This window comes from Salvelinus namaycush, chromosome 29 (genome assembly GCF_016432855.1).
Source record: "Salvelinus namaycush isolate Seneca chromosome 29, SaNama_1.0, whole genome shotgun sequence".
NCBI lineage: Eukaryota > Metazoa > Chordata > Actinopteri > Salmoniformes > Salmonidae > Salvelinus > Salvelinus namaycush.
Window position 1 is genome coordinate 20,783,199 of NC_052335.1, and position 17,949 is coordinate 20,801,147.

At 44.8% G+C, this 17,949-nt stretch overlaps 2 protein-coding genes across 3 annotated transcripts in view; one reads left to right on the forward strand and one right to left on the reverse strand.

Moving 5' to 3' along the window:
* LOC120024184 (centrosomal protein of 85 kDa-like) overlaps nucleotides 1-17,949 on the reverse strand; it is a 78,576-nt gene that overhangs the window by 21,881 nt on the left and 38,746 nt on the right. Inside the window, exon 3 of the mRNA XM_038968365.1 lies at nucleotides 16,925-17,652. Within this exon, the coding sequence (XP_038824293.1) occupies nucleotides 16,925-17,652 (728 nt within the window). The remainder of the gene's footprint in view (nucleotides 1-16,924; nucleotides 17,653-17,949) is intronic.
* pln (phospholamban) lies at nucleotides 7,179-16,097 on the forward strand. Of its 2 annotated transcripts, XM_038968366.1 has the most exons (3): nucleotides 7,179-7,309; nucleotides 13,708-14,058; nucleotides 14,679-16,097. In XM_038968366.1, the coding sequence occupies exons 2-3, from the start codon at nucleotides 13,901-13,903 to the stop codon at nucleotides 14,686-14,688; spliced, it is 168 nt and encodes a 55-aa protein (XP_038824294.1). In that variant the 5' UTR covers nucleotides 7,179-7,309; nucleotides 13,708-13,900; the 3' UTR covers nucleotides 14,689-16,097. The 2 variants fall into 2 exon arrangements, with proteins under 2 accessions (XP_038824294.1, XP_038824295.1); XM_038968367.1 differs by having other exon boundaries at nucleotides 13,708-16,097.

Genomic DNA, 17,949 nt, shown 5'->3' on the forward strand with positions numbered 1-17,949 from the left:
TTAGGCCTATATATATATACATGTATATATATATATAACTTACTTAGGCCTATATTTCAATACTTCTATAGGCCACTGCATCAATTAATGCCATCACAAAGCATACGAGACATTCATGCTTTGAAACGCAATCAAGCATTTTAGTTTTTTTTATTAAATAACAAAGGGAGCTTTGAATAATTAGCCTAAGCAATAAATAAACCGCAATTCACGAATGCATGCAACTGTTTTCAGTCTGCTGTAATAAAGGCTTTATCTATATTTTTTCCGTTAGTACAGACTCTCTGGTAATCATATGTATTTAGTGTTGTTTACACTGTCCCAAATGGTCAGAATAAATTATAATATTGTAATCTAACAGCAACTGTTTGGCACATAATACTCACGTAACACTTGCTCCTATACCCTCCTTTTTCTGGATCTCCAGTAGTTTCCACCACTAAGTCAAATATCTTCCACAGATCTAACTTCCCCTTTCCCTCCTGAGCAACCTGTAAATATTTGCCCGTTTCGAGTTGCTTTTTCATGTCCTTCGCATCCATTTTGCTGTCGACATTACTGTGTTCAGAGTTTGTTATAACCAATGTGTTGATGTGATTATGATTAGAGGTCGACCGATTAATCGGAATGGCCGATTAATTAGGGCCGATTTCAAGTTTTCATAACAATCGGAAATCGGTAATTTTGGATGCCGATTATTATTATTATTTTTTTTTTTACACCTTTATTTAACTAGGCAAGTCAGTTAAGAACACATTCTTATTTACAATGACGGCCTAGGAACGGTGGGTTAACTGCCTTATTCAGGGGCAGAACGATAGATTTTTACCTTGTCAGCTCAGGGATTCAATCTTGCAACTTTACGGTTAACTAGTCCAACGCTCTAACCACCTGCCTCATGAGGAGCCCGCCTTGTACGCGAATGCAGTAAGAAGCCAAGGTAAGTTGCTAGCTAGCATTAAACTTATCTTATGGCCTCCCGGGTGGCGCAGTGGTCTAGGGCACTGCATCGCAGTGCTAACTGCGCCACCAGAGTCTCTGGGTTCGCGCCCAGGCTCTGTCGCAGCCGGCCGCGACCGGGAGGTCCGTGGGGCGACGCACAATTGGCATAGCGTCGTCCGGGTTAGGGAGGGTTTGGCCGGTAGGGATATCCTTGTCTCATCGCGCTCCAGCGACTCCTGTGGCGGGCCGGGCGCAGTGCGCGCTAACCAAGGGGGCCAGGTACACGGTGTTTCCTCCGACACATTGGTGCGGCTGGCTTCCGGGTTGGAGGCGCGCTGTGTTAAGAAGCAGTGCGGCTTGGTTGGGTTGTGCTTCGGAGGACGCATGGCTTTCGACCTTCGTCTCTCCCGAGCCCGTACGGGAGTTGTAGCGATGAGACAAGATAGTAATTACTAGCGATTGGATAACACGAAAATTGGGGAGAAAATGGGATAAAAAAAAACAATAAAAAAAAAACACTTATCTTATAAAAAAACAATCAATCAATCATAATCACTAGTTATAACTACACATGGTTGATGATAGCTAGTTAGCGGGGTGTGCGCTAATAGCGTTTCAAACGTCACTCGCTCTGAGACTTGGAGTAGTTGTTCCCCTTGCTCTGCATGGGTAACGCTGCTTCGAGGGTGGCTGTTGTCGATGTGTTCCAGGTTAGAGCCCAGGTAGCGGCGAGGAGAGGGATGGAAGCTATACTGTTACACTGGCAATACTAAAGTGCCTATAAGAACATCCAATAGTCAAAGGTATATGAAATACAAATCGTATAGAGAGAAATAGTCCTATAATTCCTATAATAACTACAACCTAAAACTTCTTACCTGGGAATATTGAAGACTCATGTTAAAAGGAACCACCAGCTTTCATATGTTCTCATGTTCTGAGCAAGGAACTTAAACGTTAGCTTTACTTACATGGCACATATTGCACTTTTACTTTCTTTTCCAACACTTTGTTTTTGCATTATTTAAACCAAATTGAACATGTTTCATTATTTATTTGAGGCTAAATTGATTTTATTGGTGTATTATATTAAGTTAAAATAAGTGTTCATTCAGTATTGTTGTAATTGTCATTATTACAAAAAAAACAAAAAAAAACGTCCGATTAATCGGCATCGGCTTTTTTTGGGTCCTCCAATAATCGGTATCGGCGTTGAAAAATCATAATCGGTCGACCTCTAATTATGATAGGCTATAGGTCAGGCTTATTGGCCACATGCATACGATGCTTACATGTTTCACGTAAAGAGAGCAAGGGTTGAGGTATAGGGAATATTTTTTGTAAACAAATGAGTGGTTTTGGTAACAGAACTTTTCAGTCAGAAACAAGTAAGAAACGAAATGGATGAAATGATGTTGCAGCTTCAGCACGGACAGCACAATAAACACTTCCTGTGCTATGGTGCCTTCTCACTGCAGTAGGGAGGAGAGAGAGACAGCACAATAAACACTTCCTGTGCTATGGTGCCTTCTCACTGCAGTAGGGAGGAGAGAGAGACAGCGCAATAAACACTTCCTGTGCTATGGTGCCTTCTCACTGCAGTAGGGAGGAGAGAGAGACAGCACAATAAACACTTCCTGTGCTATGGTGCCTTCTCACTGCAGTAGGGAGGAGAGAGAGACAGCGCAATAAACACTTCCTGTGCTATGGTGCCTTCTCACTGCAGTAGGGAGGAGAGAGAGACAGCACAATAAACACTTCCTGTGCTATGGTGCCTTCTCACTGCAGTAGGGAGGAGAGAGAGACAGCGCAATAAACACTTCCTGTGCTATGGTGCCTTCTCACTGCAGTAGGGAGGAGAGAGAGACAGCGCAATAAACACTTCCTGTGCTATGGTGCCTTCTCACTGCAGTAGGGAGGAGAGCGACACAACGTGCCCCAGTCACACAGGCACTCGGTCAGTCTTTGAACACAGTGTCACCATCGGGCTCTTACTTGAGTCATTTGTGTGTCTTAATTATTTAATCAAACAGTGTGCTTCAAGCATCAGACAAGCTCAGTGCATATGTAGTTGGTTTTATTCAAACACATAGATTAGTCGAAAGAACAGGACGTCTCTCGGTCAACCAAGATGTTTCTTGGTCGGGGACAGCCCTACTGAGTATACAACACATTAAGAACACCTGCTGTTTCCATGACATAGGCTGGCCAGGTGAATTCAGGAGAAAGCTATGATCCCTTATTGATGTCACTTGTTAAATCCACTTCAATCAGTGTAGATGAAGGGTAGGAGACAGGTTAAAGAAGGATTTTTAAGCCTCGAGACAACTGAAACATGGATTGGGTATGTGTGCCATTCAGAGGGTGAGTGGACAAGACACAAGACTTAAGTGCCGTTGAACAGGGTATGGTAGTAGGTGCCAGGCGCACCAGTTTGTGTCAAGAACTGCAACGCTGCTGGGTTTTCCATGCTCAACAGTTTCCCGTGTGTATCAAGAATGGTCCACCACCCAAAAGACATCCAGCCAACTTGACACAACTGTGGGAAGCATTGGAGTCAACATGGGCCAGCATCCCTGTGGAACGCTTTTGACACTGTGTAGAGTCCATGGCCCAATGAATTGAAGCTGTTCTGAAGGAAAAAGGGGGGTGTTCCTAATGTTTGCTACACTCAGTGTATGTCAGTATATTTATAGTTAAAGGCATTGTTACTGGGAGGTCTTTCACCATGTCAAATGACTATCTTCCTGGCAGAGCTTTTTACTTAAAGATCAGATCAGATTACAGCAGCATACTGTAATTATGTTAGGCCTACTGTTCAAAGATGCTGCTGGCTAGTTAGTGTGGCTTGAGTTACAAGTAACATGGCACAGCTATGACTCAGGTTACACTAAGAGAAGTGAACATGGCTAGCTTGTTAGCACCTACTGCTACTACATCTCACTAGCTAGAGTTACAAAATGAAAGAGTGCAGTTGTATCAGCTTCCTCATATTTCTACTTCCAACAGAAATAGCATGTTTCACCAAGTCTATCTTGGACCATCCAGTCGAGGTCAGCATTTGGCTTTGGGGCAGGTTTAAGCTGCATCGATATGTTACCATTTAAAATGAACCTGGCACATTCGGCACAACACAACTTCCATGACTTCCTGTGGAGATGGCTTACTTTAAATGACACCTGAGAGCCAAGCAGGCTAATGATTGGCTCTCTATGGCTCTCTGCTGGAGGGGAGGTCTAGGAGAGCCCTGGAGACCTGGCAGGCAAACTCATTATACGTTCATATGGTGCTGCAGTATGGAGGAGAGAAAAGCCTGAACCTCTCTTTCCTCTCTCCTTCTTTCCTTTTTACTCTCTCTCCGGACTCCCTGTCCCCTGGCTACTGCCGTGGCAAGGCGAGGTGAGCTCCACGTTGTCAAATAGCACAGTTTAATCTGCTGCCAATTCCCAGAACGTTATCGCCCCCACCGCCCCCTCCCAGGGCTCTCCAGTCCAGACACCCTGGATTTCAGCACTCTCTCCCAGCCTTGCACACACACCTCCCCCTCCACTGACACGCCTCCCCCGAGCATTGAAACATTGGGACAGGGACTGCCCTGATCTGAGCAGAGAATGCATTAGGCTATACATTCAGAGCCAACTCCACCATATAATGTAGTTACAATGGTCAAGCATAACTGACCCACATGACCTTAATGGCTCAAAACGGTGCTTGTTGGACGGCATCATATGACTTTCAGACAAGTGACCACAAAACCCAGTAGATTGGGGTGTAATCGCTGTCCACATGTTCTGGTGAGGCTGGAAGGTTAGTCACATGGAGCTTAGGGACAGTGTGTCCTAATGGGTCTCTCTGTACTGCAAAACTCAACCCATTCATTGGAAACCACTTCACAGTGACAAATAGTCATAGAATACTGGTTAATAACCCTTTACACTCGTACCCATAAATACGGGTTGAAAATGGCAGATTTGGGCACTAATAAGCACCTAAATTGGAACGTAGTGGCTTGTCCAGTAACATACTATACATGACGTCAGAGCTCTGGCTCTGCGCTTCACAGCCCTGTATGGGTTTGGACTGACGGCCGTTGGGAACTTGAGCACCACACACAACAAGAAGTTGCCCTCATCCCTCCCGCTAATTGGGTAACTTTTGCAAATGTGAGTGAGGGAAATGCTGTAAATTAAGACGACTCGATGTATTTTGCAAGATGAGACGTAATAAATACCACTTTGATGTCGTACAAGCAAGCCAAACACCCGTTAGTCCAAATGTGCACTTCATATCACCAAATCATAAAAGTCATGTCATATACAGTGTCAATGTTTATGATCACTATGTTTGATGTACAGTTACAAGATGACATGTCGTCATACCGGGTTGTTCTGAATTGAGTGAGCCTGTTTGTTTATTGTGAAGAAATTGACACACCTGACTCCTTTCTATACACACCAACATGATGACCTCTCTCTCTGAATTGCCTTGTGAAAGCCTACCACTGTAAGATTGTGTTTTATAACTTAGCTAGTCATGTTGGCAATATAACAAGCTTTCAAATCATGCCCACCTGACCCAGATTGTGATTTATAATGGACCGTTTTGGGATTGCGTAAACAATCATGTGATGGCGGAGGATGCAGGGTTGTGTTCCAAACGAAGCAACTCCAAGTGTGCTCGCTCTAGTTCCTCAACGGCACAGCTAGGAGAGCTCAATAAAGTATCTTACAGTTGAAGACTCATTTTTTGGCTTAATACCCGCCGCTCTCTGTGTTTACGCATACACACGGCTGTTACATGCACTAAACACAGGCTGCAAACCAACCCAAAGACCACAGAAGGTCACAGTTAACGAGACCCACACTCGTGACTTTAATGAACTAGCTAAACAACAGGTTCTGATATACACCTATGTGTCTCTCTCTCTCTCTCTCTTAATCCCCCAAAAGATGAGAGGATTTGGGGGACAGGGATAGCAAGCTTTGGGACAAAGCCCTGCAGAGATAGGTATGAATGGTGTATGTGTGTGTGTGTGTGTGTTTTTGTTTCTCCGCTCCAGTGGGTGTGTGTGGGGAGTACAATCAGTAAGCCACAGCTTGGGTGACATGCTTCATTAAACCTCTAATGAAAGTCACCGACCGCTGGCATCCAGCATGTGAGGGCATACCTGTGCCACCGCAGGAGGGGGTGCCAAGAACAGTACCCCCCCGATGCACAGGAAACAGGGACGAAGCATGTCGCCCTAACGCCCTTCCTCATTGTCCAAAGCAACAGACATTTTGGAGCTTGCTTTGATTGAGTCAAGACCCAGCTCAAAGCTCCTTTTAAGGAAGACAGAAGAGCCAAAAAGGCAGGATATTGTTTATGTTTTGGGGCTGAAAAACAGTGCAGGAAAGTTCCCAGATCCAGAGTCCCTGGAGAGATTGATGACCACTGTGTTTTCTCTGATACAGGGGCATAGAGGACTGACTGCATGAGACAACACTAGACAATCCTTCAAACACAAACAGGGTCTATGTGGGTTAGCAAGCATGCTCACACTGGAGCTGCAGCTAAGACAAGCTATTCAAACCTGCTTGAATGGAAGCCAGAAACGCTGATGGAGAACAAACTGCATCTGGCAAAATGAATTCTCAATAAGAAACCAGTAAGCAATGTTGTTGATGACTCTTTTCTCAGGAGACTTTCCAAGAACGCCGATTCATTCTCGTGAGAGAATAACATCAACAGCAACAGTCATTTCAGCATGTAATTAAGCAACAGAATATAGCCAGCCGTTGATGGACATTCTCCTGAGAAACCAACAACCACCACGACATTGTGCCTTTCAGTTGTGGCTGCTCATGACTTTCATGAGTGATAATCAGCCTACATTTGTCATTTCAGAACGACCCAGTGTAACCTAATTAGCAGACAAGACTGTGAAGAGACACAACTCCTCCGGGGTTTCAGATGGTTTAGGTCCTCCAGCAGCAGGCTTCTTCCTAGAGAGGGAGGAAGAGAACCAGTCCTGATAACATCAAACACAGTGGTACTAACCTATATATGCCAGGTGAGGGGGTTGGCCCATTCATGCCTCCTCTTCCACAATAGAAGGATAAACAGACCCCATACCAGTGATGCCACACCCCCCAGGCAGCTACATCCCTCTGTCCCTTCCCTCTCTCCCCCTCTCTATTCTCTACTCTCCGCCCATCTGATTTTCCTCCCATAAACTAGATGACATAGTGTAGAGAGCTGCCAGAGAACCTTCTCGCCTGTTGGACTCACAGCCTTTCTCCCAGCCTCCTCACCAGACTGTCTGTGACCTCCAGAGCAGAATCTACCCATCCATCTATCCATTAATCCATCCACCCCGCTGGAACAGGTAAGAACACAATCCTGATGACGATTTGTCTATGGGAATGTCAACTTTCTCTGTAGTAAGGAGAAGAGGGAAAAAGGTAATATAGTTCCAGCTAAACTTGGGCTAAAATGATATCATCTACATTAATTTGAAACTAATAACAATGCATTTTTGGAGGGCTCCAAAAAGTCTCTTAAACGTAATCACCAGGGCCAGCTCTAACAGGAGTTCAAACAGATAAAGAAACTCACAAAAATACATGAAAAGTTATACTTGTCTCGAGAGTAATGATGATTTTCTGATACGCAATAGTGTTATCAAAGCTAAATCCTGAGACAATGGGGAACTGCAGTCTGGGACAAAACAGTATCGAACATAACTGTCCTCCTGTCTAAACATACAAAGTAGTTCACAGCACGAGAGACACACATACGAATCAGAGGCCAGCCATGACCTATCCACAACACACACATTTGCATCTGGCAAAGGCCTGAAATTATTTATTGAAATGAGAGGGTAGTCTGTGGACAGGAAAAGGTTACCACCAACCAACCAACCATATACTGGAGGAAAGAAAAGGAATGAAATGACCCATTCTGGCTTGCCTCAGTGCAGAGTTGGGCAGTATCCAGATTTTCATATCATCATACTGTCCTTCTCTCACACTGGGATTTACGGTATAACCGGCTTAGTACACAAGGGGGTGCCAAAAACACACAAAAAAAGCACATTGTGCGTCTATTACCAGAATGCTAAAAAGTAGCACAAGTAATAGTGAATTTCCATGGAGGCTGCTAGCTAAATAGGCCAATCTGGCTCACAAAGTTATACATATATAGGTAGGAGCTACCGAATGTCATTTTTGGTGAGTTTGGACATTTACATGTGAACGAGAGACATTGTGCAAATGAACAACGTTTTGATGCATGCTGGTCTGAAGGAACAACAGTACTGTGTACTAAGGCTGTCCCTGACAAAAAAAATCTTGGTCAACCGAGTCATCTGTTCTTTTGATTAATCGATTGGTTGAAATTGTACCTGTATTTTTCCATATATAGACACATCCTATGTATTTTAATCAAATCAACCATATGCACTGAGCTTGTCTGACGCTTTAAGCTCACTGTTTGGTGAAATAATTAAGACACAAATGACTATAGGGGGTCAAACCGCAATTGATTTGATTGTGCCGCGCCGGGCTCAGACTTGCTGCGCTGTGTAAAAAAAAATGACAGCGAGTGATGGTGTGACTAGCACCCATTGTCTCTCTCTCGTCCCTGCTGCAGCGACCACCACAGAACAGTGTTTATCACGCTGTCCGTGGTTCTGAAGCTACAACATAATTACAGCCATTACTGACTGAAAAGTTCTGTTACCGAAATCCCTCATTTGTTTAGGAAAAACGTTCCCTATTCCCTCAACCCTTGCTCTCTTTACCTGACACATGTATGCATCGCATGCACGTGACCAATAGGCCTGACTTACAGCATATCATAATCACATCAAAAAATTGCTTATAACAAACAAAATGGATGCAGAGGACGTGACAATGTTTACTGGTTGCTCAGGAGGTAAAGGGGAAGTCAGATGTGTGGAATAAATATGACTAGTTGTGGAAAATACTGGAGATCAAGAATAAGAAGGTAAGGAGCAAGCGCTTCGTGCATATTATGTATGCCAAACAGATGCTGTTAGATTACAATATCATTTTTCTGACCGTTTGGAACAATTTAAACACAAAATAAATTATAAGCGTACCAGAGTCTGTTGTAACACTTTTTTGTAAAGCCTTTATTACAGCAAAGACTAAAAACAGTCGCATTCATTTGTGAATGCAATTTCCGAAATGGAACGGTTTATTTATTGTTTATGCTAATTATTCAAGGTTCGCTTTGTTATTTTATTTTGAAACTAAAATGCTTGATTGCATTTCAAATCATGAATGACTCGAATGCTGTGTGATGCCATGAACAAATGAATGATTTATTGATACAGTAGCCTATAAAAGTATTGAAATATAGGCCTTAGTAAGTTATGCTATTAAGACTAAACAGGATGTGCTCTTAGGCCTAAACCTCAATGGTGGTTATACAATGCTGCTATACTAAGCCTGCTAATGATAATGACATGACTTATTATTATTATAATAATAATAATAATAATGGTAATAATAACAATAAGAAGGGTTATTATTATTATAAATATACATTTTCTGACAATTTGGAACAGTGTAAACAACACTAAATAATAATGCCAGAGGCTGTTCTAACAAAAAACAAAGTGTAAAGCTTTTATTACAGCATAACAAAGATTAAAAACAGACGAATTTGTGAAATTGTTTATCCGACTTGTTATGGTTGTGTGAGGCTTGGTGCTCACAGAATCAGTAGGCTATTTAACAAACATTCAAACAGGCAACAGAAGCAGGATCTGTCTTATTTTTGTAAATACACACTATATGGAGGATTTATAAAGCCAGGCACATTTAACAGTTAGGCTATTGATTATAGAACTAATTTAGTTGGGGTTTCCTCTCTCCTCACTTTTCTTAGACAATAAGGCAAGGGCTGTTTTCTCGTCTCCTCATTCTGCTGCTGCCTCCACCGCATTGTTTTCAACACCAATATGCTGGTTAACTTTGCTATTACGCACATAGCAACACATAGCAAAAACACAAGGAAATCAAGCTGTAGTAGCAGCTGTACAGATAACTCATCCAAAGGGCTTTGACTTCTCAAACACGGTAGAAAGCTAACACAATATGATGGTCCAGCTGTGCATTGACCCCCTGCTCCCGCTTTCTCCCGTTGTGCTATTTACAAACAAATACGTGACTGGCTCAACTGTTCTGGGGAACTACGGTAAACTTCATAATGTCAAATAATGTGACGGGTGAAATTAAGAAGGCAATCTGCTTTATCTCCTAACCTATCTCCTAACCCAAGCCTACCGATAATCACTTCTCATTTCATTGTAATCTAAATGTCAATATTACCTGGTGGAAGAGGCTGATATGAAGAGGATTTTTGTTTAAATAGAACAGACAGTTTTTAGTCGTCCATTCATTGACCACTGTTCACACTGCTGTATGTACTGTGATTGGGTCTGTTTAACATTGGCGGTCACTGTTGCCTGTGGAGGGCACTAACTAATGCCCTCTCCTGGGCCACACAGCCACAGTAATGTCCAGTTCCCTGTACATTACTGTGTGATGTCATCGTGGGATGTTCAGTTTAACGGCCAAGCCTATTGGAAGCCTTCCTCTCCCTGCTTCCACATGACTTATTATCACAGCAACTGTGCCAAGAGAGCAGAACATTTTAAAAACACGAACATTATTGGCATGGGAATGCTTCTGCCAGGCTTCAGAAGGATTTCCTTCTTAGGTTTGATTCGATTTAATGTTCTTCTTTGTTTTTCACCCACTGGCTCCTTAGAACCATGCCAACATTTTTATGAAGAAGAATGGTGGGTTTGGGTTTTAAATCAAAACAACGTCCCTGTAGGGTTTCAATTATGGGTGTGCTGATCTTATCATACTCGTATTCGTAATTACTTTCACTTTCGAGAGGAGCAAACATTTCTCTCCTGACACTTCGCCTATGCCATTAGGATAATCTCCGTGCCTAACATTTGTACAATCAAAATAAACTATCTACATTTGTCATTGTATTATCTAATGATCTGACGCCCAGTAAACGTACCTGGGCTGTAATAAATAATAATAGCGAGCATGGGCTTGGATCACCACATAACGACGTCAGCAATGGAATAATTATACGAACAGACAAAGTTGGCTTACTGCCAAGTTGACAGACAAAAACAACCAAAGTCTAGCTTTGATGACTACGGATTCTGATTCATACATGATGCTTGGAGAAGTGGAGACTTGTGCTCTGAGATGAGTGACTGAGTGTTTTGTCTGGGGAAATGAGAGCTGAGGGAGAGAGGCTTGTAAACAAATTAAATGATTTAACCTTTATTTAACTAGGCAAGTCAGTTAAGAACAAATTCTTATTTACAATGACGGCCTACCCCGGCCAAACCCGAACGACACTGGGCCAATTGTGCGCCGCCCTATGGGACTCCCAATCACGGCCGATTGTGAGACAGCCTGGAAACGAACCAGGGTCTGTAGTGACGCCTCTAGCACTGAGATGCAGTGCCTTAGACCGCTGTGCCACTCGGGAGCCCAATCCAATCTAATCTAATTCAATCGTTGCAGCAGACTCAACCGATACCCTGCACCGTTTCTTGACAGACAGAAGAACTAGCCAATAGTTGTTTAGAGCACCCAGCGCTTCACACTGTTTGAGTGAAAGAGAGATGCGTGCTGGCAGCTGTAAAATACTAGTTTACTTTGTCCATGTACTTGTGTGCTGGCACACCCCTAGTTTCAATAACAGCCTCTATTTGTTCAGCATTTCATCATGCTGGGTTCTGGGCCTCCCCTTCAGAAGGCCCTTGTAAGGGTGGGTGAACCCAGGGGGCAGTGAATAAGTAGATGGTGACATGTTTAGTGGTGCCAAGGGAGATGTTATTATTAATGAACTTATTATGCCCCCTTGTCTTGACATGAAGGGGGGCAACTCTCATGACCACTCCAGAGCTGGAAGCTCTCAGGCTGGGAGCGCCAGTGAAGTGGCCACTAGTGATCTCCTTAGAACAGCAGGAAATAGCCTATCATTCCTCTCAACCACAATGGAATGTAAACAACAACTCCAACAAATGAGAAATGTACGAAAATACTGTTCTATGCAGCATTCTACGAGCTGAGATTTCGTTGTCTGCTATGAGACAGACTGCTCTCTTAGTGTTGTTGGCTCTGTAGCAGAGATCTATAGGAGATCACAGAGCTAGTGATCACAGTGATTAGCCAGGTGCTATAGTGGATAGAGGAAAGGGCCTTAGTCATCACAGATTTATTATCAGGACTCTAGAGATTCCTCAGATTCAACATCCCGACACATTAAATCCACACTCTCCTGCTCCCTGCTCATGGCACCCCTCTCCCAGTTCCCCTCCCTCCTCACTGTTGGTGTCCACAGGGTCAGGTCAGAAGCATGTTTAGGAGGGGTTTAGGTTTGGCTAGTGTTGAAATGGACTCCACCCATGTGAGATAGCCAAAGGTCAGCCCTAAGAATACCCGCTGGCACATAGCTGGAGCCGGGCAGATAACTGCTGTCAGCAGGTCGTCAGCGGGCCCGGCCACCCCCTCGCCAAATAACTCCCTCCCTCCAGGGAACCAGCAGGGCCCAGGGGAAGAGCTGGGAGAGTGACTCACAGACCCTCACCTTCCCTGGGCATGCCCGTTACTGAGGAGACCCTGTGGGGAGAGAGGAGTCTGGAAGGAGAGATAATGCCTGTCTGGATGGAGTACAGAGAAGTGGGCTGCTCTGACAATCACAATGCACTGCACATATTCTCGGCACAAAATGGCGGAGAGTTTTACCCACAGTAATCTCCTTAACAGCACCACTTCAGCCACTGAGAGGTTTGAATGGTCACATCACCAGTCAGAAGTGCGCGTTCCGATAAGGGGTGTGATCTCCAGCAGGTTTTATCCTTCCATATTATGCACTGCCTGAGATAACGCAGTGAAGCCAGATCAATAGGACACACCGTATACAACTCCTACTCTCTCCATTGTGTAGTTGTCAGAGACGCAGCAGAGAAGTGGGGAGTTCATTTGTCTGTCTAAAGCGGGTGCAGTACATGAAACACATATTCCACATATAATCATCGAATAATCATCCACCTACAGCATCACCACCTTCAGGAACCCTGAAAGTATTCAAATATACCAAAATATACAAAGGCACATTTAAAAACAAGCCAAATACACCCTGAATACCAAACGGAAACATCCTGGGTTACAAACATCACTTCAAACCTAGCTCCTGACTCGATAAGCAACGTATAAACCTCTTAGAGAGAAAAGTACAAAACCGTTCTCCTTTTCAGAAGAATAGCGGCGCATCCTTCATCATTTCTAATAAGATTGGCCATATCCAGCCAGACGGAAAAGATCCTTTATAGAGAGGAATGAATTATGTGAGAAGACTGGAGGTTGGAGTCCATTTTATCATCAATCTATTATCCTCCCCTCTGTGTCGTCTGCCTTGAGAGGGCAGAACCGTCCAAACACGCCGGACTCAAGAACAGAATCACTGGAGATAGATCTGTGATAGATTATAATGCCTGAGGTTATGAGGCCCCCAAAGTGAGTGGTGTTTGATTATTATTCCTGTTGTTGGCCATGATGGGTTAGGGGGGAGAACTGTCCTTCAGTTCAACCCTTTAAGTAATGAACAGTATGTGACTGATCATTTCCTCCTGACTCCGTTCCACAATGTGTTTCTGTTTGTGTCTTCTGCATGCTCACTGACTCAACCTTCTCTGCTGCCCCCAATCCCCAGCTCAGCTCCACCAGACCCCTGGGCACCGGGACCACTCCTGTCACCTCCACCACCTCCCTCCATCACCCACCCCACCACTACACTATCATCTGCACCACCTCTCTGTCCATCTGTCCTGCACTAACCTCCGGCCACCACTAGAGTGCACTCTCGCCCCTTCACTCCCTCTCACTGCCCAGCACCGAGCCCCAGCATGGAGAAGGTGCAGCACACGATGCGCTCGGCCATCCGCAGGGCCTCTATGGTGGTGGACGTGCCCCCCCAGGCCAAGCAGAACTTGCAGGAGCTCTTTGTCAACTTCAGCCTCATCCTCATCTGCCTGCTGCTCATCTACATCATCGTGTTGTTGATGTGAGGGCCTCAGAGGGGCCGGGAGGGGCCAGGCTACAGCCCAACAGGGCCATGACCTCTCAAGAGGGCCAAACAATGGAAGGGGAAGGGAGGAGGGGATTGGGTGGCAAACATGGAGATTATCCTAGTATTTTGTAAACTGGTTTTAAATTGAAAGGAATTTGTGTAGAATAAGATCAGATACTGTTTTTGTAGAGTTTAATCAATTCTGCCTGATTTTAATGACACAACTAAAATCACTCATTATAACACTATAAAGGTGCAGTGTGTGAGCAGTAGAAGATTGTTGGTCTCAGATGCAGTTTATGTCAGTTGTGTGTCACACACGTCACCCTCCTGTAGGTCTGTCATCCGTGCTCCACATCATGTCACCAGCACAGTGTCTCTGCCACCCCTCACTAGAACGCAACGCCTACAGCCACCTGGCTACACTGGGCTAGTCACACACACACACACACACACACACACACACACACACACACACACACACACACACACACAGACAAAATAAACTTACTGACACTATTAACCTAAGGAAATCAGACTTGTATGTGCGTGATGATCATGTGTATGTCTGTGTAAGTGTTCCAGTCTCTCACTGGGCCCGTTTTCCCTCCCAGACCTCTGTAGCTGAACCAACGACCACCACAGCACAGCGAGGGCTAAGCAGAGGGATGTAACGATCCATCAAACCATCTCCATCACTGGTCTTCCTGAGGACACCCCCAGAATTACCCTCTTAACTGAAGAGCTTTGCCCAGAATTGATCCCTCTGCGTGGGGCATTTGCAGCCTCAACCCAGCCTCTCCATGTCGAGTGAAACCATGGACCTGGTCAACAACCGCGGTCTCAACCTGATGCTCAACTTCCTCCTCATCGTCATCATGCTGCTCCTCATGCTTGTCCTGGTCAAACTCATGTAACCTCTGACCTCTGACATACAGTATGACCTTATGGCATAGGTTGAGCAATTCCAGTCCCCAAGGGCCACAGGGTCTGATGGGAGTCCCTCTAGCTCTGATTTGGTCATATAAATACACCATGGCTTCAACTAATTATTATTCAACAGTTCACATCAAAAATCACTGAATAAAGGCCTGTTGGAGGCTGTTGGAGTAGAACTAAACATTGTGAGCTTCTGGAGAGTAGAAAATAGTTTGGGATTCCATGAGATCGTTACATGGGATGGCAAGATTCAAAATATGAATTAACAGGAGGATGAAACTCCACCCACCGATGGTAAAGAAATGAAATAAAGTTGACATGGCATGATCAATAGAACGCCCTCCTTTACGTTTAGTTTACCTCCCTCTAGTGGTAGAATCACCAAACTGCACCACATCTACTTCTGGCCAGGGCACTGAACACAGAGATAAATCCATGCTCTCTGATCCTTATTGTAGAGTTGTGGTTTATATGAGCCATAGAGAACAATCATTTCAAAGCTTAACGCTCACAGTCACCGACTATTCAAAGCTATTAGGACCAAAGCACATGTTACAACTGACAACTGAAATGTAACTGAAAATGATTAAAGCCATACACCGCCCTTTGCTGTGTGATATGAGTTCTTTATGTAACTGTTGAGTAACTGTTGAGTGAAGCCTATAGGTTCCTTCCCTTTTGGAGACTCAGGTTGCTCTTAAACTAATAGTTGATAAGTACAACAGATTCTTGACTCAATAAAAATGGGTACGTACAGCCTAAGCCTGTAAACTTTTCAGTGAGATATATAATGTTGTTGCTACAATATCCTAACATAACTGTGTGCTGTAGTGCAAATGTTTTCGTGTTCAGTAGTAGTAGTTGATTCGTTTGTTTTGGCAGAGTACTGAATAGCTACAGAGTAAATACAGCAAACACCTCCAGCTAAACACAGAGAAGCTCTCTACAGTCTGACGATGAAACATGCATGACTACTGCAGAACTGTTGTAGTGTTGTCTATCTGCAGGCGCTGGCTCCACTTCACATTTTCTTATGTCGCACAGCATTTTGTAAAGAATGTTATAAAATAAAGATAAAATACACAAACTGTAAAGCATTTGTCTGTCTTCATTGAAAATTGTAACGACTTCATTAAAATTATGGAATGCAGGTGCAACTTTTATCTTTGGTCTATAGGAAAAACGTCAATGCCTCAGACGCCCACCAGAGGGCTTCATGCCCTCATATTTAGTCCTATATGAACGTGCACAATTTGGAGGGAAATACTGACCAGCTTTGAGTACAGACTCATCACATATTGTATTGACAATCTGGCAGGTTAACACCCACAACAACAAACTAAGAGCCTTCAGTTCACTTGACAGAGTCCCCTGACTAGCTGTCTAACAGATACTGTAGCCTACTTCCTTCCAGTTCTCTGCTGCCAATGACTGGAACGAACTGCAAAAATGTACTGAAGCTGGAGTCATATCTCCCTCTCTAACTTTAAGCATCAGCTGTCAGAGCGGCTTACCGATCACTGTACATGTACACTGCCAATCTGTAAATAGCACACCCAACTACCTCATCCCCATATTGTTATTTATCTTCTTGCTGTTTTGCACCCCAGTATCTCGACTTGCACATAATCATCTGAACATCTATCACTCCAGTGTTAAGGCTAAATTGTAATTATTTCACCTCTATTGCCTTACCTCCCTACTCTTCTACATTTGGACACACTGTACATAGATTTTTCTATTGTGTTATTGACTGTACGTTTGTTTGTGTAACTCTGTGTTGTTGTTTTTGTCGCACTGCTTTGCTTTATCTTGGCCAGGTCGCAGTTGTAAATGAGAACTTGTTCTCAACTGGCCTACCTGGTTAAATAAAGGTGAAATTGAAAAATTAAAAATGTACTTCCTCATCCCCTCCTCTCACCTGGTTGAGCTCGGCCTCCTGACGCAACCTCTCTCTCTGCTGCTGCTCCTGTTGCCAGGCCGACAAGCCCCCACATAGCTCTGTCCCAGGTCCGGGAGGCCGGTACTCCATCTGCTCACTCAGCCACATCTGGGTCCTCACCGCCGGCTGGATGGGGGACCCTCCTACTGCCTGGTGGCCCAGTGGCAGGCCCCTCTGGCTGGGTACCGTCAGCCCGACGCCAGGGTGCTTGGTCTCCGGTAAGGCACTGTAGGTCAGGTCTAAGGTGTTGGGTTTGAGTGGGGATGAGCAGGCAGAGTGAGAGTCTGTCTTAGTACTTAGGGGGTATTTGTACCGGGCCTCAGCCCCCGGGGAGCGCAGGTGGAGCCCTTGGGATAGGTAGGGTTCTGTGGGGCGCAGAGGGTCCTGCCTGTAACCGTAGAGCATGCCTCTGTCCAGGGAGCCGTGGGGGTCAGTGCGGTATGCTACCCGGCCCACAGGGCTGGACTTCTCCTGGACGCTGAGGCGGGTGAGGGAGGACCAGCGGCGGACGGGCCGGGGGTCCTTCATGTCCAGGGGACTGTCGAGGGGCGAGGGCAGCTGGCAGGAGGACCAGGGGCTGACCCCAGGGCAGAGTACCGTGCTGAGCTTGGTGCCGGAAGAGGGCGAGGGCATGACGTGGGCTGTGGGGATGGCACCCTGGGAGCGCAGTGGCTGGAAGGACAGTGTGGTGCTGGAGCTGGATTGGTCTGAAGGACAGGAGAGAAGGAACGAGAAAGACACTTAGAGAAGCAGAACAGTATGTGTGGACTGTCTTACTTATTCAAACTACATACATTTCTACAACAAAATGACCACAACTTTATTGGAAGTGCAGACTTTGGGAACAAAGGAGGTTCTTCAGAGTGATTCTTCTGAACATTGTACTGCACAGCGTGTTCCAAGAACCATTTCATACATCTTACTGGGCATGATGTTTTCTGAAATGTGTCCTGGTTCATAGAAGGCTGCAGCAGGTCTAACTCATAGACTGTTCTCTCTGCTAC

What these genes read in the sequence shown, in the direction of transcription:
- pln (XM_038968366.1), top strand. Translation starts at nt 13,901, where the DNA reads ATGGAGAAGGTGCAGCACACGATGCGCTCGGCCATCCGCAGGGCCTCT.